Source organism: Helicoverpa armigera, chromosome 11, assembly GCF_030705265.1.
Source record: "Helicoverpa armigera isolate CAAS_96S chromosome 11, ASM3070526v1, whole genome shotgun sequence".
NCBI lineage: Eukaryota > Metazoa > Arthropoda > Insecta > Lepidoptera > Noctuidae > Helicoverpa > Helicoverpa armigera.
In genome coordinates this window covers 8991386-9016439 of record NC_087130.1, presented here as the reverse complement: position 1 = coordinate 9016439, position 25054 = coordinate 8991386, and the positions used below count along the sequence as shown (strand labels likewise).

At 37.2% G+C, this 25054-nt stretch overlaps 1 protein-coding gene across 3 annotated transcripts in view; it reads right to left on the bottom strand.

Annotated features, from left to right (window-relative positions):
* LOC110381934 (cyclin-dependent kinase 14) overlaps positions 1–25054 on the bottom strand; it is a 65354-nt gene that overhangs the window by 28315 nt on the left and 11985 nt on the right. For all 3 annotated transcript variants that reach the window (XM_021342368.3, XM_049850888.2, XM_021342369.3), the window contains exon 2: positions 12749–12835. In XM_021342368.3, the coding sequence (XP_021198043.1) occupies positions 12749–12835 (87 nt within the window). The remainder of the gene's footprint in view (positions 1–12748; positions 12836–25054) is intronic.

Here is a 25054-nt window from a genome sequence, read left to right as displayed (position 1 = left end):
TTAATGAAGAAAGAGTAACGTTTTAAGCGGCAAAGGGCTTTAGGGGGATGTATCAATATTGGCACACGCCTGAGCCAGTGAGTTGTAAATTTGAGAAGGGTTGGACACACGTCATCGTGTCAAAAATGGGGACTCGATTTAGATCTAATTAAAAATGTGTACTTGCTTGTGTATCTTTAGCTCTTTACTTTAGTAGCAAAATTGCCTGCATGTCGGTCGGCGTCGGCAATCCTTAATTTTCGCCCGGCTTATTCCAGTCATCGTGTCCGATAGGTCCTTTCTTTTTTGCCTCTATTTTTATCGCGATGTAAGCTATTTTCGAATATCATACCGGTACCAAAATTGACCAAAAAGCATACCTATTACATAGGATATAGAAAGGATGAACATAGTAACGCCAAAACATCTTCGGATGATACATTAGCTTGATCTTCTAATGTATAATTACAATTGGAAAAAAATACAGTCAAAATTTAAGACAATTACTTTAATTTCCTTAACAACTGTTCAAATCAATTTAACGTCACGTTAATCAAGAATCGTTTAACCCTCATCTTTATTTCCAAGGACATGCCTACATACATCGGAGATTCCGTAAAAGATAAAACATCGAGTGGGAGGGAAAAATACTACCTTGCCATTACGTTAAGTAATGTAATAGTATATTGTCTATTAGATAAGCAGTATGATAGTAAAGCAGATGACGCATTGATTAGATTAGCTGACAATAACATTGAAGAGCATACTAATGATGCGGAAGGAGACATAGCACACATTCTTGAAGTAAATAAACTAAATGGAGTTTACAATATCAGTAACTTAAATTGTGTGGCAGAAATCGATGGCGTTTGCTGTAAGGCTGGATTACAAGAAGTCGTACGACGTAATGTCAGAGTTGACGAGTGTGTAGCCGCGACCCCTGCGGTCAGCGACGCTTTCAACGGCGACGACTTATCGCGAATTTCCGATTAGATCGATGACTACGACTTCGTGATCTTACAACTCACTTTTGGTAGTTTGAGTTGACAACTTTGTTTGTAAGGGTTTCATAGTAATATCTTAACTTAGGACCATTATATCATTTTTTGATTTAGGACCGTTGCAGAAAGCAGCGTCTTCAGTAAAATCTTCCAATTTATCAATCCCCTTATTTTTATACTGGTGTAGTATGGTTGTGTACTGTAATTGAAATGTTGACCACGATGTTGTAATCATAACAAATAAAGGTCGTTGTAATGTAGAATGTAAACAGGAAGAAATCGCTTGCATTACTCACGAACGAACAAACTCGTATTTCAAAACTGACGACCTAATCGGAAAAGCAACTGCTCCAACTGCATTTTCATTCAAGCTATACAGCTATTCACTAATGGAAATATCAAGTAGCGATATGACCAAGGTCTTATAAATATTCTAATAATACTGGAACAAAGGCGTCCAGTATTTTCACGGGTCAGGGCGTCGGAAAATGTTAACAAAATTAGCTCAGACGTTTAACGGCTTGCGGCATCACAATTGGGTGGCACGAAAAGGCGGGAGGCGACATTTCGCGCGCTTTCCCCGTCACCGCCGATGTAGGTCGAGCCAACATCTAGACTAGACCTGTTTGCCTTACTATATCTGGAGTGTGACGGCTCACTTACCGCCATTGCAAATATTTTCCCATAACTTCAACGTGCTAAATGCGTCCGCATTGACGTTTTTAACTGTATTAATTAGTACCTTGTTGTGACGGTGGAAGGTAAACATGAAACGTTCATACTTGAGTACATTGTAGTCTATAATTTTTATTAAATAATCTTGAATATAGAAGTCAATGTGTTCAGAAGTAGAGAAGCTCTCTTAACGATCTCTGTAAGTCAGTGAAAAATGAAAAGTAAAGTTAACAGCTATTGAACACTTTTTCCATTCACACCATAGTCGGATGGATACGGAAAAGCAATAACTTGGGAGATTTCTTTAATATTTTTATTTGACTGAAACCTTTGGCATATTTTATGTACGGCTCTGGTAGGTATTTATTAACTACGGAGATGCTTTAATTATCGCCTCTTGCCAATTTAAATTATGCTTCAACTTTTACAACGTTCTTAATGCAGAGTATTATGAAATTATCATTGATGTAATCATCTTCCAAAAACTCTTCGACAAGCATCAAAAGATTTTCAACTATGACAGATATAAGCTCTATGATAAACCGAAACATTTCAACCATTCCATTTTACCCTTTTGAAATGTACTCCCTGTGCAATTGGGAAGAAGCCCTAAAGAACCCTTCCACGGCCCCGTCTACTCGATAAGATTGGGGACTATTCAGAAAATAAGCGTCAACAAACAACAATAATACGACAAAGTAAATGTCAGACGATAAAAAAGTCAATTGGGAGTTTCTTGTGTGAGGGTAGCGATGATAAGCTGATTGTTCAACATTTGTTTGTGGTCATTGGGGTAGGTAAACAGTCTATAGATGGCAGATAGTAGAATGTGCAATAATATTGAAGAATAAAATAATCTTCGTGACTATCAGCACGAATGTAATGGAATCCAGGTCAATATTCTTAATCGCTTGTGCGTGTATAAATCGCAAAGAAAACAACAAAACGATAGAGGAAGTTACATATCACGGAAAGCATTTGCGATATCTAAACACATTTCCATATGTCGCATAAATAAAAGTGGGCTAAGTATACACCCTTGAAGCATCGCTCAACCTTGCGGCAAGACTAAAATCCATTACGTAATGTAGCCGACCTATAGCGAAGGACGGGGGACCCAATGTCGCAGACGAAAAGGTTAAACTCGACTCGAAAGCCTCCCGTACGACTATAAACGACCGGCAAGGCTTATCTAGCACCAATGTGAGTTTGGACGAGTGGGTAAAATAGGGAACCATATGATTATCATAATTAAATTTCATGTTGCTGAATATTGTACTTGTTAGGGGATTCAAGTTAGAATAGCTTAATACATAGAATATAAAGTATAAGAAAACCAATTTATTTGCAAATATCCACAAAGATATACCTATGCAGAAGCTTAGTACGGAGTACGTATAGAGGACAGCACAAAATGATAAGTTCTGGTGTTACACTCAAGGCAGGCAAGGGTCAGTATGGTATGTGGACCTTCCTTTCGCATCGTTCAATATATTACACGGAATCTACGCTCCAGTGAGTCGGAAACTCGTCTCCTAGATATTGATATCTAACTATGTATTGAATTTGCTTATTGATATACTGTTTGACGTACCTTGAGTTATAACGTTTCAAAATATTGTCTGTGAAATGAAGACTGTTACATATCAGAAAAAAAAAATAATTATTCTGTAACGTAACAGCGTAAAACAATAATGACGTGACATTTTTGTGTTATTAACATACTAATTTGATGAGAGATTGACGTTTAATGACATGCGTGACAACAATTGGTGTCGAGAAACTAATAAACTTCCTCGAGAAAGATGCGCGTAAGAAGTCAGGGACAGTCATTAACCTCGCTGTAAACAATTCAGGCCAAACAATCGGCTCGATGATGGGAGGGGACACTTGGAGCAAACAGTCGCTATTACCGGACCAGACGAACATGACTCACCAAATTAAAACGCACTGACAGACAGGCGTTTGCTCAGAACCCACAAAACTTTGACGAAGTTAATTTCATCAAAGCCAAAGTCATAATTGCCTAGAACGTTTGAATCACAACTGCAGTAATGACAGACAATTTGATTCAAAGCTAATTTTGTACTATGTTGATGATTTGCCAAGCAAATGGGATAAGAACAAAACAATAAGACAGACAAGTACGATGAACTCTATATAATGAAATCGCACATTACGATCGTAGCAAAGGGTAACTATTTGTGGAAAATTATAGAAGAAATAAATCAAGTAACGATAATTCAAGAGTAAACTGAGTAAGTTATGGATGCAATAAATTCCGCTGGCCGCCGGCGATCACTTAGCGATTGCGCTTTGTTATCGTGCGAGCGAATAACAAGTTACAAGCAAGATATAAGCACTACATAAGACCTGTTGCCTGGTTTGCCTGTTACTTGATTCAAATCGATATGATGTTATTGACAGCAGCTAATATATTAATGGCAATAAAGATAGCCCTCTTCATATAAATTACTTCAAAACCATTAGTCAAATCAACTGCAATAACTACTCTGTAGCATGTTACGGTTCGATCATCAAAAATGATGTCAGTGCATCGAACCCTACGTATGAGACATTACAAGGTGCTTACGTAATGACCGACAGTTGAGCAACAGACAATTGAGTCAATAAAGATGAAAACACTCTCAAGTGGGCAAGTATCACTATTAATGTAGCATTAGGGACACAACCACTTCACAACAATTGTAGGGAATTGAACACGTCGTAACGCATTGTACTTTGACTAGGAAATTAACTAGCGAAGCTGAACCATCTGGTTGAAAATAAAAAATACAGTAGACGCCTTTACAAAAGTATTTGAATAGGTTGAAGACAATGGGGCGGGTCGACAAAAGACCGTTCGTCCAGGCTTCGCGGTTGTGATGCAGGGAGCACAATACAGTTCCTGTGCGGTCGAGTGACTCAATATACCCGCATATTGTGATATAATAAGCGAAGAACACTGTTACGACATAGTGAAACGTTTCCCTTTTAAATTATTGCCTTGAAACTAAATTACCCTCGTGAGCGTGCATTAAAATTGAAAGTTATCTAAACAATTAAAACATGTAGCATGCGATGTTTAAGGAAACATAATATAGGGTTACAATTACTGGATATAGAAGCAATCCGATACATGGTGTCAAGAAACTAATAATGGAAGTCGGGGTCTCGTCCTCGGGCGACGTGGCTGCGTCGAGCACGTAGGGCAAATAGGGCAAATAACTATTATCAATGGACTGCGCGGAAGTCTGCTATCAATCAACCAGCAGATAATGGAGATGTTGAACCCCCGTGACGCACGCCGGAAGCTAACTATTCAACACTGCGTCGCTACTTTTCGGCGATTTTATTACATGTTATGAAGATTTTTCTATTCTGTTTTTCTTTTCTCAATAGGTTATTTGATCAGTGGTTATCTTTCGGATTTAAAACTAGAAGGCTGAATGAGCCAATAATAAACTCTAAAACTAAATGCAATTTGTCATTCTGTTAACCCTCTACCAACTGTTTCTGCATATACAATGAAAAGAAAAACCAGACTGTTATCATTTAAACAAGTTCTCATGCAAGCTTAATTAATTCTTAACAGCTAGCGAGTGTCAGCGGCAGGCGGGTCCATAGTGCCTCAACGTACGGCGACGTCTCCGCTTATGGTGCAGCCGAGTCTAGTATGGTCGCACGGCTGATTCATGAGCCGAAGGTCGCTCCCACTATAACGCTTCCGTTATTACTCAGTGGGTTGAACACGTTCTCAGCACAGAATCACGCCATTGACAAAACGACAACAACCATAATCATGTGGTTGCATGTAAATTCGAAATGAAGGAAGGAGACGATAGTGATACTTACAGATTCGATTCATAAGATACCATAAATATTTAAGCTGTTGTTTGTGCGTCAGTACTTAAATATGTAATGGAATACGAAGTCTCATTTATTTCCTGGCAAATCGAGAAGGTAAATCATTCGATACATATGTAAACTTATGTTAAGTAAGAAGTGCAGTAAATATTTCATGTCGGAGATTACAATCGCATAAAAATTTCCGAATAATTTCTGTTTTATGCTCGTAACAGTTTTATAGCGGGACATACATATAATACATTATATTTATGATGTTGTTTCTGAATGTGAACAACACTGAGTGAACAGTAAGTGGCGTAGGTGGTCGTGATGAGATCGAGCCTTCCAATTACATAACTGCTGTGATTCATACATGGATCGTGTCGCCTAGTTTTATACTACATGGCTATTTACGACAACATGAACGTAAAGCTGTTAATAACTGTCAGTTTAAGAACAATACCCATGTCGAAATAACAAAGTAAAGAATATAAATAGAGTATGCGTTGCGAATCATTTTCAACAATGGACCGACAAATAATTTAGCACGATCGGCATTACTGGCACAGTTTTTGCGAACTAATTACAATCAAAGAAAATTCTGCCACTTTAACAACCTACCACATCAAATTTAGCAAATATATTAACGTGATAAAGTAAGCGCCAAACTATTAGTAAAGCAAATAAGAAACTTAGTAACTAACCTCGTTATTTAGCAAATCGTTTATATTTTCGTCAAATACCACATTTAGCACAGGACTGTTCAAACAGTAAGCAGGTAGGCCCTGCGTAAATATCATGTGACAGCTGAAAAATATTAACCGAAAACAATCAGTAGCAATTTGTAAAACTTCCACAAGATGCCTGTGAGAAGAGTTCGAATGAAGTTGTGACTTCAAGTATAATTCGAGATAGATAGAAGAATGAATGAATAGAAGTTACCTGTAATCGAACCGAGTAATGTAAATAATAATATGAATGTCAAAGAAGTGTTCAACATTTTGCCCTTGGTAATGATTTTGATTAGTCTTGAGAAAGCAACGATTACTAACCACCTAAGAATATAGATGGCAATGTCAAAAGCGTGTCGAAGTATTTTCATTGAATCTCGATAACGTTTATCGATTGTAGGATTGTAATCGATGTATCGGTAAATAAGGTTTGGGTTCGGGGAAACGTAATTGCGTCAAAAAGCGTGCCACAATGCTGTTTGTGTTATCATTGTTATGAGTTGCACAGCTGATTGGAACGGAAGGATCTGCCCTATCATAACATTAAACGTTTTGTTTCATTTCATCAATATTTTCAGTTTGAAACGTATTCTTGCGACAATTGTCTTACGTGATTAGTTAAACAAGAGGAAATAATTATATAACAGGAGAGTGTAATTATAGTGGTTCACACATTGATTTGAAAGGCTTATGCTATAAGAACGCTTCAGTAGTTTTATTTGTAAGTAGGTACGTCTGATGGGTTGGAGAAATAATAGAACAACATCAACTTGATGTCCATCCTAATTATCCAGAGCACGTGATCTAATTTTCATACCAACAGGCTCATAACAGTACCTCTGTTCCCATCAATATTGTACAGTACAGACCATAAACAAATTCGTACTTGAATAGTTTAACGATTCATTCCGACTTCCTGCGTCACGCCACCGTATGCGTTCAACCGTGTCAGTGCTCCGCTGTCATTTGGTACTGATAAGGAGGGCCGAGGTTACAAAGGTGCCTAATCTGCGATCATTGATCTATTACATTATTGTTTTTGGATCATGAATATTAAAGACGATGCTACAGTGTAATGTATGACAACAATAACAGGAACTAATGAAGCCGTGAATAATAAAGTGGAACACATCGCCTAGTTAAAGGATCATAAAGAATATAATATTTGGTATAGCTTTGAATGACTTACAGGAATAAAATATGAAATTCCAGAGAACTGTAGCATTATTCCTGAAATTCTTGGCAGAATATGCAAAGGTCAATTTGCTCCGCAACATTAGCGTTACTTAGAATTTACAGTCATTATTGTTAATTTTGACGCATTTTCTTACCATTAGCAACATAGGACGGGGAAGTTTAAAACGCAAACAAACCCTCATAAATCTTTCTTAGAAAGATCATAATTGTATTAGATGTTTCTTTATTCTTGGTAACAATACATAAAAAGTTAAATAGGACGAACTTGGGACAATACAAGGCAAAAACTGAACGGAGCATTAGCCAAGGTCGTACATTCAAGTTTAATCTTAACAGTAGACACAAGAGTAAAAATTCACAACAAAAATTGTTTGCTTAGGCCAAAAATAGAGATAACATTGACTTAGCACCCACTATATTTACAGTTACTTTAAGTGAAGTGTAAATATAAAAGAAATTAATTTGAACGGTCCGAATCAACACAGACAGGACTCATCAATAATGGATCTTGATATTGGGGGTTTAAACTTGAAGGACAAATTCATCAGAACATAAAATATTCCAAGAAAACTTGAAGGTTGTTCGAGCCAAATATAGAATAAAAGATCGATGAGGACTTCAAAGTGCTTGACTGTTATAAATATACAGACGAAATGAAGCGATGTGTTCCAGACATAATCATGGTTGTAACATGTGATACCATCGCTCGTTACTTCATATCTTTGGCAGTTGAGAAACTGCCAAACGAAGTAATGGACGTGTAACTGGGAGCCATAATTAACTAACTGCTAAGTGGTGAACGACCTATTTCCATCAGTTTTCGGAAACGATCAGTTTCTATATTCAGGTTTGCATGTTAGAAAGGCGGTTAGTATATTTGATTTACATATAACTTATAATAAAGTGATTCTTGAAATGGCAACGGAAACAGATAGTAAATGACTAAGGTGTTTTAATGACGAAAAATTTGGTAAAAAGGATGATTAATAGAAGCATTTGGTCACCGTATTTACTCATGACTGCATACCATACCACATAAATTGTATATTAATAACAATGACACAAAATACCAGACCTACTCTAGATAAAATTCGACCGTAATACAGGTACAAAATATTTAGATCATCCTTTATGTTTTTACAGCTGTTAGTAATTTTACTGCTTGTACTTATTTGATATTATACTAAAGTAGGACTACAATTTAATTATTGTTATTACCGACACCCATTTCAATATTAAATACACCTAAAATATTAACCTAAAACCGGTTAGTTACAAAGGCATGCAGTGGCATTCCTGATCCCTTGAATGTTTTTTTTATTATTAAGACTTTCTGTGATGTTTAAATCTCTCGAGGGTAAATGGCCCTTTGAGGAAAACGACTTCATATTTAGAAAAGGGAAAACCGGCGTCAGGGTCTGAGAAAGAAAACAAAAACGCGCTTTTACTAAGAAAAGATAAGCGAAGATAAATCTTATTTATCATGAACTAGACGTATCATGAAAGAAACTTCGGTAATTGTTAGATAATTAATTACCCTGTCTATAGAAAAGAAAAAAGTAAGATAACGGATTAAGAAGAATAACTCGCAAAACAGTAAAATGAATGAGCCATGCTACGAATCTTTGAAAAATCAAACATTATCGAAACTGGGGAAACATTCCTTTCAGTTTGAAATTTGAAAAATCTACAGTACTAGTAGTAAAATAAATACACACGCAAGCAGGTAGTTTAAACTACGCACGTAAGAACATCAGGTGAAAATCTAAAAATACCACACAGGATAGTTTCATAACAGGGTTTCAGTGCTTTGATACTCCGATATCGGAGTAATGATCGTACGTAACCCTAGAAGCCTACGCGGCTTCACTCGGAAAACCATTTGATAAATGATACAACGTGTTTCTTTGTAAATATTATTCTGATAACTCACAATGTTTATTATAATGTAGTGAATCATTTCCATACTGATGTCGATTAAGTCATGGAATAATAAGTGTCTGTGAGCCATAAGCTAAATGAGTACAGAATTCATTATGACTGAGATAATCTAAACTGGCCCTACAAGGATTGTGATTAAACTTATTCATAAGTAGCTCGTAACTTCCAGATGATGAAACAAATAAAGATGAATCAACTGTTTCGTATCTCGAGCAACTTGTTAAAGTACTCAGCTATTTGTGATAAGAATGACATTGGGTAAGAGCTTTACAAGATAGAAATACAGAAGCTGAAAACATCGCAACATAGTATACGACTTTATTGACATTGGCTCGAGAATATCTGCGTCTATCGTGGCTTCGAAAGCACTTTGGCCCTAATGACAAGTTCGGAGTAAAGGCGACCTTCCTCATATCAAACTTCTGATCTAATGCGATATACTTTGTTAGACAGCTATAAGTTCGTACGTGTATTATGTAAAGTGCTTACCACCGTTACATGAGGTACTTACAAACGATCGAATCGAATTACTGCACGAAGGCGTGTTAAAGTGGCGTGGGTGATCGAAGATGTTTATTTGCATCGTAGATTGCATGCGAGCATCTCAGAAAATCGCCCACGCGAGGTTAGCTTGCCGTGTATAGCCATATTCATACGTGAACAAGTGTACCAAATGATCACTATTGTGTTAACATCCTGGTATGGAAATATTGATACTCGTATAGAAAACACAGGTAGGGTTGCGCTCCATCGGATTTACAAAATGAAAGCCAATGAGGCTAATGAACGATGAAATTCTTTTGTAAGCGTATAACGGAAAAATATTTTTACTGGCTGGGTACATGTTTGGTTCGATATTTAACTTGTTTAAATAAGGTCATGAGACAAGTGCTCTCCCAAGTTGTGCTACCACCACATGTTGCGTACTACGTGACGTTTGATTGATTACCTTTATCAAGTTGAAACAAGAGATAACTCATTGGACGTGGCCTCTATCAAAGGCCTACGGTTAATCCATTATAGTGGCGTGACATTTAGGAACAAAAATGACACCAAAAATGTGCCAATATTTACTTTCCACAAATAGCATCTGCGAATGATTTATAAGTGCATCTGTTTCTATATTTATCTCTAACCATTTGTTTGTTGTTTTCGTTGTCACAAAACGTTTATTAATCGTCATGGCAGATATAAATAGCAGTTATTGTGTACGATAATTATCGCAGATCTGTTGATCACGAACTATATTCATGACTGTACGGATTTTGATACGAATGCTGTGAAATGGCCTTATTTGTGACTGGTTAATTTTGTCACGGGCTATTTTTAGGTGTGAAATTATCCGGCTAATTAACCCGTCACTCGTTCATATTTACCTTAGACGACTGTCACTAGAGCTATATTCAATTAGCGCTTGTTAAACTCTATTTTTAACGACTGCTAAATGGGATAATTCGTTGCTTAGCTAAGCATGCCTGTGCGCTTTTTTTAGACACACATTTTTCCTCTCATCTGGTATAACATAAATTAGTGACTATAAAATAAACTTTCATTATCAAGTCTACCATATTATTTAAAATATTATCTCAGTGCATGTGTAATTAGTACACACTCGGATAATAACTTATCAATTAATAACTTTATCTCAACTATTCGCTGAATCATTACAGTAAACAATTTTCGGCGCCAACACTAGCCAAAAACGTGCAAAAAACTAGATCGATCTTTTTTGTTTTGCGCCCAAACTTTTTAAAGTTCCATCTTTCAGGGAGGAATTGAACCCATCCCGCCATTTCTCTTGGGACCTAACGTCTATGCGGTGTTTGATAAAATACTTTTTAAACTTACTTTTTTCCTTAGCTTTGCGTCTACTGCGAAACTTGGAATTCACACATGGATGCACAAAAAATGATGAAAAAAATATTTTTATGAAGGCAAAGATTCGAAAATACAGGTTATAAAATCAGTGAAGCTAACCTGCTTGGTACAGTACACAGAGATAACTAACTAGCAATGCGTGAGATGTAGATGTAACCCGTATCTTATCCGAGTCTATAAATAGGCAATATCTGTGCTAATCTGTACGGAGTGATGCTCGCTTGTTTATCCACTGAGCCGACACTGATACGATTTTACGGGGAATACCTAGGGACCAGTGACTGCGTAACTTACTAGATATTGTTGAATGCTTTAGTTTAGGTATTGTTAAATCTGGGAGGTAATAAAGATATCTAAGTGATAAATGGCGAAACGGATGACGACATGTAGAGGACTTTTAATGGATACTGTTGCCAACTAAAATGTAAACATTCCAGGAAAGCCTGGGGTAATTAATTCTAATTATCATTGGTCATTCATCATCACATTTTCCACTTTAAACCTCAATCACGTCCATAATCAATTAAATCGACATGACGAATAGTCGAGATAATTCAAGGCAGTCTATTTGCATCCTACCGGTTAAGTAAAACCTAATTGATTCACTCTATGTGATGAATACTTGTCATCCTGTATACGCGAGTACAAGCCAGTTCCCACCAGGTGGCGTTAACTGCCACCAATCAATATCCGTGGAACTCACTAGCTTTTTAATTAGCAAGCCGAACCGCAGAATTAATTAGTATAATTAACAGTTCCACGTATAGCTTCTACTGGGATAATTGTTCGGTGAGATCTAGACTTAGAAAGCTTTGTAAATTAGTTCTCACGAGAGTCTCGTATTTGGCTTCTTGTAGAACGTTTAGCGTTGGAGCACTAATATTATGTTATTAGCATGTTTGCTTTGTAAATCTCTTAGCGCCATTCGAATTTGCAACAGTGGAAACTTTAGGAGTTATCACGTCAGATTTGAATAGAATATTAAAGTCAAATATAGCTGAGATGATTTGCTAAAACTCATGGGTACATTATCACAAAGACTGTTACTTTGAGTATAAAAGCTAATTCCATTAAAGCGACATCCCTTCATTGTCGTGTAGACAGACGGATCGATTTCGCAGCACATGCTACACTTCCATAGACCATGGCTTTATTAAAGTTGTACTCTGTCCTCTATAGTTAGCGAAGCGTCAAATTAACTCGATACAAGCACTGATATAAGATAGAAAGGCGTCTGTATTTCTGTAATATAGAATTTCTGATGATTCACATGTAAAAGAGAATATTCACGGTCTGCCGGCCGTCCAATTTTATCTATCACTTTTATGTGTAGGTACGTACACGCGATATAAGGCTGAGTGTAGTGAAGTCGAATCGCGCCGGATATTGGACAACGGTTCCGAAATATCCAGCTTTGAAGAAGGGATCTCTTTGTGTGGATCCGTCTATATTATTGGGCTGTAGTGGCACTTAATGTTAAGAAAGGATAATACTTACATAATCTACCGAAGCTAAGGGAGAGGCGCTTTCTGAGCTTTTGCATTTTACTCATTGCGCCACCCCTTTTTTCTCTCATTGTCACGCCTGCAACAAAGGAAACGTACGTCAATTATTATGCAGGAAAACTATAGATAAGTAACACCATACACTTAAATACGAGAATTAAACATAAAAAACCGTTTAATAAAAGAACGAACATATAACGAATGGATGTAATTACAAGTCTAAGTACGATTGTTCTCATTATCTGATAAACAATTAATCATTATAATCGCTCGGCAACTAACCGCACAATCATTATTGCCAGTCCTCCTTTACAATAATTGGATAAGCTGTGTGTAAGATTGTTAATTATTCTGTAAAAAAAAGTCTGACGCTATCGATATGTCTGAAATTACAATATTTACTGAACCGTGTCGTGAATTTCCAATACCGCAACGTACCGTTTTCACTAATCTTTATCGGTATCAAAACTGTTAGGAGAGGTAAAATTTAATTAGCACACCTAATTATTGCAAATGTATTAATTAATATCATGTTACAATTGTGAGGGGTAACAAGCGTTAAGGATAGCGGTTAATTACTTAAGTTATATGGCATAGTCACGCCAGTTGTCTAAGCTAGCCTGACAGAGGCCAGTTAGCAAGCCAGTATACTAAACAAACTCGAGATGGAACAAGTTAGTACGCGTATCAGTCTATGCTGTCTTCAAGCGAGTTACAAGGCCAGTAACGAGCCAGTTGCTGTCTTACTGTCTTCGTAACTGTACTGGCTTGCTCATTGGCGAAGTGTACGACGGACTCAAACGAGCGACGAACGGCACTCGACTGCCGTCGCGTGTTAGCTCAAATTCCACGTTCTAATTAACTTAAGTTACCTCTCGTGTGTTTTGTACACAGATCATTCATGTTATGCAGCACGTAACATACAATTAGAGCACTTTTTCTTTGGTATTTAAGATGTTTATCGTGATAGAGTTTTCCATCATACAGTTAGCGGTGTTCGAACGATAAAGAAAGTTTTAGATGTCAATATAGTTCGTAAAATCGCTTGGAGAGCATAGTGAGACAATTAATCCATTGAGATGTGAAGACGTCACAAAGACTAGATTGTTTTTTTCTTAAACGTAGGTCTATTCTCTCTCATGACATTTGATTCTATTGTCTATAGCGTCGCGTTGTGAAAATTGAAAATATTCATTCGTTGCGTGACTAATCAATATAAATACTACCTTTTTTCATATCAGACACAATCTGTAAATAAAATCCGTAATTACTCAATAGCATTAATCAATAGAAATGTTATAATTAGACTTAATTAACTAATTGAACCTTTGCATAAGAACTAGTTTCAATTTATTTTATTGACTGTATTAATTAGGTAACACAATTGTTTAAAAATATTAGTTTTGTTCTAGACATTATCTATTTAAAAACATGTAGATCTATTCCCAGATTGGATAAATTAGGCAATTCATTGATAAGATAAGATATTATGAATTGAAACTTTGATGACTGTTTTCAACATTTACACAGATCACCGGCGTTTCTAGATAATTTGGTTATCAAAACATTAGCTAGCTTCAAAGTTTTTTATAAATTAAAATAGGTCAATAGATAAATAATTTATATTGAAGAATAGAATATTAATCGTCTGAAGCAGTTTTTACGTCACGATCGAATTGACGCAACAACACACCTTGAAAACATATTGAATGCACCAACCTACGATAGAATATTATATCGCACTGAAGTCAATCAACTTCAACACAAGGTTCGTAGATAATGACCAATCATTTGTAGGTACAATGCATTTCATTAAGTCGCCACTCCATTTACTTAATTAATTGGGAATATTGCGAAACATGACTCATAAATCTATCGCAGAAATAAAGAATGGTCTAATTGAATTACTTGGAAGTGCGCTTCATAGATTTATTAGAAGTTACGGCCTTAATGGAGACTGATTGATTTCATAATGGAAGGCGTCCACTGAGGTTGGTCAAATGCATATTTTTTGCGTTTAAATGACACTGAATACATCATCCATTACTCTAGTGAGCAGAAAAGTTCACGTCTAAATAAGTGAGACATACGCAAACAGAGCAGTTTTGCGGTGCGCGTTCGATGCACCCATTTCGGGACGATATCGCACGCAATTTAACAACAACTACTACGAAATTACCTACACTGTAACAGTTGTCAAATAGCGAACTTTTCGAACTTTGACGTAGCCAGCGACATTTTCTTTGTAATTATAGGGCGCATGCTCATTGATGGTGTGCCAAGAATGTGGCGCCGCACCGTCGACGCCACGCCTCGACTTCTTCAATAACAAGATTGTCAACAAAAACTTCGCGTCCCTTTATTCCGCAGCGAATTCAGCAGATTTTAAAACAAGACTGCAAAGCAATATCCGTAAAATCCAACTGCATAAAAGTCAGCGTTACAAACGCAACATTTATTTATTTGGATATTATGAAGCAAGGTTGGCTATTTGAAATAAAATTTCCTAAGAAACGAGCGTAATCCGTAAAATTAAATCGTAAAGTTTACTCTCAAGAATTCTGTCTGGTTTCCTTCAGTGTGTTGGCTCGGGGCCCAATGTTAGTCCAAGCCGCAGTCCGCAGTCATCGAGCTCCATCAGAGACGAAGCGACCAGCTCTTACTGCACTGACCTAGAAAGCGAATTACTGCTTCGCCAACACCTACTCTCACGTCGCCAATGATATACCTAGACAGATTTTATGAACTTGGCAAATGGAAAACTTTATAGACCACTTGGATTTCCAATTTATCGGGCAAGCTTCTAACTATGTTTATGGTGAAAACGGATTTAATAGTCCTTATAAATCATAGCGATATAACTGCTCCGGAGACAACGAATCGCCTGTTAGATTATACCCCTAGAGTGCTGGAAACGAATTTATTATAGCAATGTTTGCACATGCGGGACATAATAAGTTTTACCTGTCGGGAAAAACACGACAAACAATGTTGGCTCGGTCGGGCTACGAGATTATTATGGCGAGCTGATTTATGATCGTGTTATCGAACGATAAGGTTCAGTATTGTATGAGGAATGGCGTTAAATTCGTCCGGCGTCAGTCAACAGTCCTACGCTCCAGGCTGCACAAATATGACCACCATAGACAAACAGTCACGATGTCAACGCTATCTAATCTGGAAAGCGTCAGGAACAATATGAATAGCGTGGGCTACACAAACATTACCAATATACACTGTACTGTTACATCACGTAGACATGCTTGTTGGGTGCGTGCACTCGCAAATGTACCGGTAATTACAATACCTAGCGAATCGATCGATAATCACAAATTAATTACATAAGGGATTGCACAATTCTGCTTCAGATATTTGCTGTTTACAGTGCATAACGTAAAGCCCTCTGAAACGTGCACATTAATAATTATATTGAGGCCTTTATTATCCAAACAATAAATAAGCTCATTGTTCATGCGTGTGAGTGCATTTAATGATAACCAGCACTCATATCGTATTTCACTTAGCAGTACATTTTACCTGCCAATTGAAGTCTATTATCCATTATAAATGATGTTAAATGCTCACATTATGTTTCAGTAAAAGTCGTTTATGAACGGATTAACGATTCATAAATCAACCGCAGTGTAAGTGCCCTACAGTTTGCCGCAACATCCTGGGAGGAATCGGGCCGGGATTCAATACAGTGAGCAGTGGCAGCTGTACAGTAAGCGTCGAAATACGACAGAACCCAATAAGCAAGCATACATTGATGGTTTTGTTACAGGCGTCTCCGGAACACTCAATCCACTTACGTCAATGCATCCACACGGGCGAAGTTCTGAGAAGGGTTGTGTTGGACGTAAGGAAGTATAATATATGTTGGTATAGTAAGTTCAACTCAGTCGTGCGCGCGGCCTTATGTGTGGGTAACCCTTGTACATATACAGTGACTTTGTGTGCGTGACAAGAGGTACAGTCGGGTACAATACAGTTATTTAGGGGTTATATGGGAGTGTGTGGTGTTTAAAGAAAAACAGTTATTACGTAATTTAATGTTTATTTATTTATAATGATTATGAATCGCTACTTGAAAAATCAAATGATGAATTTTCGGATTCGCTACTCTCCAAGATGAATTATAAATTCTGACTCCATGTCAAAATGTCTATAGTATTCTTCTTTTTTCTTTTGTACATGTCGACAAGTATTACCCCACATTCCTTCATCAATTTGACTTAAACGTTCATTTATGAGTTTCATTATTTCCGTCTTTTTTTGGTCGACATTATGCGAAGCAATTTAATTTATTTTAATTCCCCACACATTTTGTTTACATTATTATACTAGATTATACCTCTTTTTACATTCTTAGTCCACACTTTTATTTATTGTCCGCGTACCCCTAGCCTGAAAATATGTAAGGAGTATTTAATTCATCTTAGATATTTCACCTTATTTATTTCCTCGATACTGTCAATGTCAATTTGAAAAGACGTATGAGAAAATAATGAAAAACTATATTTAATAATAAAAAGCTTTGAGTCGTGAATAACTAGTATTTTCGTAAACGACTGTACCCATAACAAAAAGCGATAAGAACACGTCATGCTCGGACGACGTCACTGTCACACAAATGAAAGTAGTATATTTACAAGCCGACGCACACATAGGGCCGCGCGCAAATCTGAGTTGAACTATCTATAAACTGTGTTTACATAGGACAATCGTAAAGTTTGTTCCGGACTATAAAATTGTTTCTCAGAAAAATAAAACCGTTTAAAAAGGGGCTGTTCCTTGACATGTGACAATATGAATAAACTTGTGACAGTGATAAAGGTCTAAAAAATATTTTGCCAAAGGGTGTTTTTGCAAGAAACATTCAATACAGAATGACGTAAGTAACATTTTAGTAAGCTTTTGAAATATCAGCAACTATTACGTGTTCTTGTCGACACACTTAAGTGTTATGGAAATCAGTAAATAGATGAAAATGAACTAATAACAGTTCCGCATACCGGGACTGTCCAATGAACTCATTCCCGGCGCCCACGCCTAGTCGTCCGCGCCCGTATTACTATGCGACATAATATCAAAATAGGCCCTGCAGATAAACATTATTTCCGTGAACCGCGTGATTTATGCGAAGACCAGTGTAAGTGCCGTGACACATGAATACTACGAAAACACTATGTCATCCTTACACCACTTTACGAAAAAAATGATACTGATTAAAAAAGGTAATCTTAATTTCATTGAAATATCAAGAATTGCTTACGTGCGGCTCCTCACGTTCAACCAAACGCAGAATAGGATGACATCAACTGTGGTGAAATATTTTGATTTAAGAGTGTTAGAAATATCTAAACAAACATGTGCAAAGTTATCGGTTCGATATGCACCAAGGACTTGTGAAGGCGATGAAACAAGAAAATAGTGTTGAGAATTGAAGACCCGCGTGGGCACACACCTAAGCATAGACCATGAAATGAACATATTACAACACAGAATAAACGAAAACAGAAAATATTGTAACTTTGGCAAATAATAATAGAATGTCCGATAAAGAGAACACATTGATTCACATTCAATATTACTGATAACAACAACTGTTTGTGCAGGCTTATATCATCGATACCGGCAACCTTATCGATACGTGGTACAAAATGTATTTTTTTACCCGAAAGGTGAAAATAACATGTACCTTACGAATGAGTAAGGCATAAGATTAAAGTCTATAATTTATTAAGTAAAAAGCTGCGGATGTAATTCGTATTAAATTATTGGATTCGATGTTAGTTCAGCTATTTGCCAATCGCTTTCCATCGACTGCAATTTCCGTAGTGACCTATTTCGTTCAAACTTACTTATCGAGTTCAGGAAGATTAACCAGCTGTTACCTCCCGTCTTTGTCACTTTACCGCTACTTTGTAACTGTATGTAGGTGCTATGCATACTTACCTATATTTATGTGCCATGCGACAAAGTTGTAAACGAAGCTTTTCCGTAATCCTACCTACATCAACAATATGATAAGTAGATAGGTACAAACGTATTTACAAACAACTGTGACTCACTGCTTACAACGTGTGCTGAAATCTTAAAGGCAATTTATTTTCCTGTGCTATTTGTTAAAATAACCTGATTTAACGACATTTCAATAGGCGGTGTGCAGCAATAGAGCTTGAATAAGTAAACTGGAGGCAACGAGTGTGACAGAACTCGGCTGGTGATCGTAGTCGACGTGCGAAAGTCGTTCGTCGACCTTGCCGTGAGCGTCGCGGAACGCGCTGCGCCCGCGCACGCCGCGTGCCATTCCGCCTACTGCACACAGTATACACCTAACATAAACTTAGCAAACGCCTGCGCATACTATCCTAAGTGACCGAGAAGAAAAACTGGATACCAATACCATCGAGCAAGTGTTTCATAACAATGATGATTGAGCTGTGTAAACTGAAGCTATAAATAGTTGCCAAAGCAATCAGTTATGCTGCTTATAACAAAGAATTTCCTGCATTCCGAGGACGTGCATACACATCGTTATATCGAAATGTTTAATGACGTTGCGACACGGACAAGTGAACTCGATCAATCAACTGCGTTGAAAAGCAATTCTCACATAATGAGTATTTCTCTTTACAGTAATTATTGAGAACCATGACACTACGTTCGTGTTAGTCAATCAGGAAATATTCGTGTGAGGTTTTTGTTTTATCTGTTTGATAATGTTTCTTATTCCTGTGAAAATGAGCAATAAGATAAATATATTCAAAAACAGCATTAAAATTCTTCCAAAATAAACTCACAATAAAACCTTTTAACGATATCTTAATACTTGCAGATGAATTGTAAGATATTGTGACAGGCCGCATATTACAATAACAACTGAACCAGGGTTTGAACTGAAGCCAAGCACCTATCCTAACGTTCGCATAGAACCAGAAAACCAACACTATGACTATATTAAAGAGCCCCAGAAGTATATTTTATAGCTTCATAGGATGATAACATTGTTAGTGTAATTCTGGCAATGGATATAATTGTCAATTGTTTTAAAACCCACGTAAACCACATTCAACTGGACAGACAATAATAAGACAATAGAGTTCGATAATACTTAGCACTATTCATCAGTTGGAAAGCCTACTACATTTACTACACATAATAGTACCACAAAACCAACAATGGTTGAAACCAAAAACGTATTCAAGATAATTCATTGAATATAACAAGTTTTTTTCTTCGAAGCGTGAGTAATGATCATCGCTGTTCATTCATACTAATTGGGTTTACTGTAGTTATGCAAATAGGCTGATAACATTATCTGAACTAATTAAATGAATATTCCAAGAGGTAAATTAGTATAGGTAATTGTGAATGGGATTCCCTGAACACTATTTACAATACAATCTTTCTTTTGAAAGATGTCTTCGAACATTATAAAGAGATAACGGTAAGTTCTTATAGACAATTCAGAAAATCGGTATGAGTACATATTACCAGTAAAAGTCAGTTAAGTGCAGTTAACAATAAGAATTAATGCCGTTCTTCTCCTTAAGGTGTCTACACACCAAAGCCGCTGATCATGCCGCATGATTGTACAAAATACGGCCGGCGGCTTGGGCCGCCGGGCTGTGCCGCCGGCCTCAGCGGCTTTGGAGTGTAGACACCTTAATAATACCGGTTTACTTTGCAAACAAGGCTAATGACCGTACACATGATACTCAAGAAAAAATAAAACACGAACAGGAAGAACCAAATGATGAATGGCTAAAAGAGCAGGAGTATCAAATTGGTCTTGCGTGGGTCAAATCTAGGTCTTAAAAGATGGCACTTATTCATTCAAAAGATGACTCATGGGCTCAGAATTCCATACAACGTAATTTTGATGGATCCCATGACTCATGAATTAGAAGTATAGTGATGATTCCCTACAATCAATCTCTGCACGATTCTGATTATAGTTTTATACTTCTTCGATTAGTCATTGCCACATAGAATAGCTTACGCGAATATTTCTAACGTTCTTTTAAAATCATTATAAACACAACTGCTATAAAAATAAAGTGTGCAGTTGTTGAATCGTTAAAGAAAAACAATTATTCTATTAAATGAACTGGCTTTTCAGAATAGTTTTTTTGGGATAATATTTTATTTAGGAGCATTTACAATAAACACTGAAGGAGACCTTGTATCTGTATTTCAGTCAATAAAATGTGTGAGAAAACTTTATTACTTATTTAATTTAGAAACAATCTTCAGATAATGCTGTTATAACAATGACGAATACAACAAAGTATTACATGAAATGCTAATAAAATAATAAAAACAAACCGTCGTTAACAAACACGATACTATTATCAAAATCTGAAAACCAAGAGAGGCTCATTTACAGAAGGAATGTATTTATTATTTGCAGAATGATCTTTTACGACATTTGATGTGATTCAAACGTACGTTTGATAAAAACAAAGAGATCTTAGCAAACTGAACTGATATAGACAAAGGTTAGATTTAGACTAACAAAACTATAATAGGGAAGAGCCAATAAAGACGACATAGAAACAATTGTCGTTCATAATTCTACATAGCATGCCATTAGGGGCAAGGTGACAACCGTACAATGGTGGGACGATAAAACGAAACGACCCATTCTTGCGGAGACCATAACTATAATAGAAGATGAAGAAAAAAACGCGATTTAACAACGAAAAACGAAATTAAACGTCGAACGTTACGTCGAATACGTCCACAGAATATTAATCCACAACGATTTTAATTTCTGATTGAGTTGCAGGTGTTTTGGGGCCTCAACCTTTCATTAAATTTAAAACGGGTACCGCACCACAATCGGTACCTGATAAGAATTGATTAAAGCAAATGCTAATGCTCGCACACGTATCGAAACGTTTATATTAGGGCATGCAATACCGGTTAACCGGTTTCGTTTTTACAGGTAAATCGCCCATTTTTGCGAGTTTTAAATTACCGGTAAAAATAATATGAAACCGGTAATTTACCGGTTTTTACGTTTTTCAGATAAAATATAGCAATTGTTCATTTAACGTGAAATCTTTGTTATGTAGCCTGAATATAATGTAATGTTGCATACATTACGTAATGTAAGAGTGTTAAAGTTGCTGTTTTTTAGGAAGTGAGTAAACTTGTGTGTCCTTAACTATCTCTAGGCTAGATACAAATCTTCTTTCTCATCTTATTTTATAAAATTTTAACTAATTGTATTCATTTGGTTATTCTGTTTTTCCTCATAGCTGTCAGCTCATACTAGGTAAAAATGTAGCTAATGCTTATTTTACCTACTCTATGACCTTACTGAGCAAGGGCTTTTACTTCACCACCATGCGGACAGCTCTGAGGACACGGTGGAGCACACAGTCCAGGTGTGCACTGCCTGGGAAGGGTACCGCCGTGTTGTCATCGAGGCAATAGGCAGCGGCGACCTTTCGCGTCCTTCCCTGGTTCAAGCCATGGTCCGGAGCTAGAGGGAATGGGAAGCCATCGCCTCCTTCTGCGAAGCAGTCATGCTCGAGAAGGAGACGGCGGAGCGACTGCGAGTAGCACCTCTCATCCCAGTCGCTGTAGTGGACCAGGAAGACACCACGGGCGCCAGGAGTCGAGAGACGACTCCCGGCCACCGTCGGTCTGTGGGCGGTGAGTTCGGGTGGCTCATCGTTCCACCGTCTGCATAGACAACAGACCCGTGTCAGCGGCGCGCGTTGTTCCACGGGCTCTTCAGGGAGATGTCAGCAAACCCAGTGGGGCCCAGCAGGGCCAAGGCCTGCCGGGGCCGCGGGATTGTTCGAAAGAGTTACCGCTACCCTGGTCCATAAAACGCCTACTAAAAAACATGGGTTTTAGACAGAAAGAGTCTGTCATTTGATGATTTACCATAAAAAAGGGCTTTCACTTCAATGAAAAATATTTTTTTTTACGGTAATTCTTAGCGTTTATCCCGTCTTGTGACGGGGTCGGCTTTCCGTATCTTCCTTCTTCCACTTCGCGCTATCCTCCTGAATAGACATCTTCCTCTTCGAGTTCGTAGATGTTCATGTCATTCATTACGACACTCAACCACCACGGTTTCGGCCTGCCTTTGCGCCTCTGACCGGGTATATTGAGATTGAGTATCACATTCACACTGCCGATGTCCTCAGGTGTCACTCCTTTTTACATGTCCGTACCATCGCAGCCGTTTCTCTTGCATTTTGTCGGCGAAATCGCGTCGGATGGTACTGACATGTTTTTTGTTACGGCCCACGTCACAAAAAACGTTTACCACCTTATACTTTGCATATTTATTTAGTTTTTGCTTTAAGACTACCCAATCTTATTGTTATAATATCACATTAAAAAAAAAATACAAAAATTACCGTTTTACCGGTTTACCGGTAAAAATATTTTTATTACCGAATTTTTACCGGTAATTTTTGTTTTACCGAAATTGCATGCCCTAGTTTATATGGTCAACGACCGACTGGTTACCCTAATACGGAAATTATCAATAATCGTATAGAAATAGTCGATAGTGATAATGATAACAGTGACACACAAAAATGAATAACAACAAAATTTGAAATAATAGATTACAAATAAACATCCGTCTTCAAAATTCAGGTCAGCCTCGAAATATTATCTTATATCAGACAAACGCCACGTTTCGCAAAAGTGAAGAGGACGCATTCATATGCTAAGCTGAGCGAGATCTAGATACTGCAACTTTATCTTACAAAGGAGCCCATTGAGGCGCGAGTGCACAAGCCGCGACCTCGAACCTGTGACCCTGTACACAATGCGAACAATTGTAATGTAAATGTGGATTGAACCCGTTGTGCCACTCGTACTCTGGTACCGATTGTTGTCGAAGTTCGCATCGAATGAAGCCCGTAAGTCATTTCACGTGGAAAATGACGACGAGCCGCGTGTATCGCAGATACCAAACGTAGCACCGCCCGTTATGTTTCTGTTGCAGTGGATTCTAGATCTTGTTGATCTGATCTTAGGTTTGTATGGGCTAGTTAGGCTATAATAATAATGCGGGCAGGAAAAACTTGATTTATATTCACTGTTTATGCTTCTACTGCTGGACCTCCTAAGTTTAGGCTTCAAATTCCATTCTGAATATAACTAGTAACTACGGATCTCAAACCATTTGGTGACTTGTTTGACTAAATTAACTTACAGCATTTGTATTCTCATTCACCACTCTAGTGTTCTCTACTTTCATAATTCCCACCCGCTTACTAAGAGTCTCAGTAATTGATTTCATGCACTTAATACATTAAGTTTTTCATTAATTCTCAGATCGGGGTGAAAGTCACGGTGAAATCGAAATGTCTTGCTCATCTTGAATGATAAAGAGCAAAACCAACATACTTGCATAAATAATGCTGGTAATTCTATAAATACCAACATGTGTCTCTATAAATCCGATTATATTTAGGAAGGCTTAAAGAAGACTCAAGAATGTGGAATAAAATTCTGTCATAATCATAACAAAAAGATATTTATAGACTGTTCAAAGAAATTGTGATGCTCGGTCGTAAGGTTGGAATGATATATTGCACATTTGAAATGAAGAAAAAGAACGAAGCAATAAAAATAAAGTCGAGAGAGACGAACACACTTAGGAAAACCAAGAAAGCGAAACAACGTACATTAACTGTCGTTAGTTGAGATCATTAATTATCACGCAAGCAATCATTATGATACGCGACGCTCATTAGTTGTTACTAAGGCTGATTTTCTAGTAAAATACACAGATTTACTTACTACGCCTCAGAACGATAAGATAAGACAACTCTCTTCTATTATATTACGTTATCTTAAACTGGGTGGTATTATACACATAATAAGATCATTAAAAATCATTTGCGTAACCTAATAAAGCCGTGAATGTAAGCGCACATAGTAAATCACCTGACATCCAAAATGTTATAACTTGAACACATACGAGAGATAAATACGCAATATGAATGCCAGACGCTGGATATGTATGAATAATAATCCAAAATAGACACAACTCAATAGCACTAACAATAACAAAAACATTATTTGAATACAATAAGGCTGATATAGTTGATATAACATCATTAACAAATCATGATGTAGAAACATTGCGTTGATTTACAGCACAATCTATGGCCTGTCTCAATCTGCGATATCTCAAATGCAACGTGCATTAGAACAAGGAGATTTCGTGACTGGAGCAGATATAAAGTATATTAATGCAAGTGGTACAATAGTTTCCATATCATTGTCGGTTGTCGGCGGAGTCGGC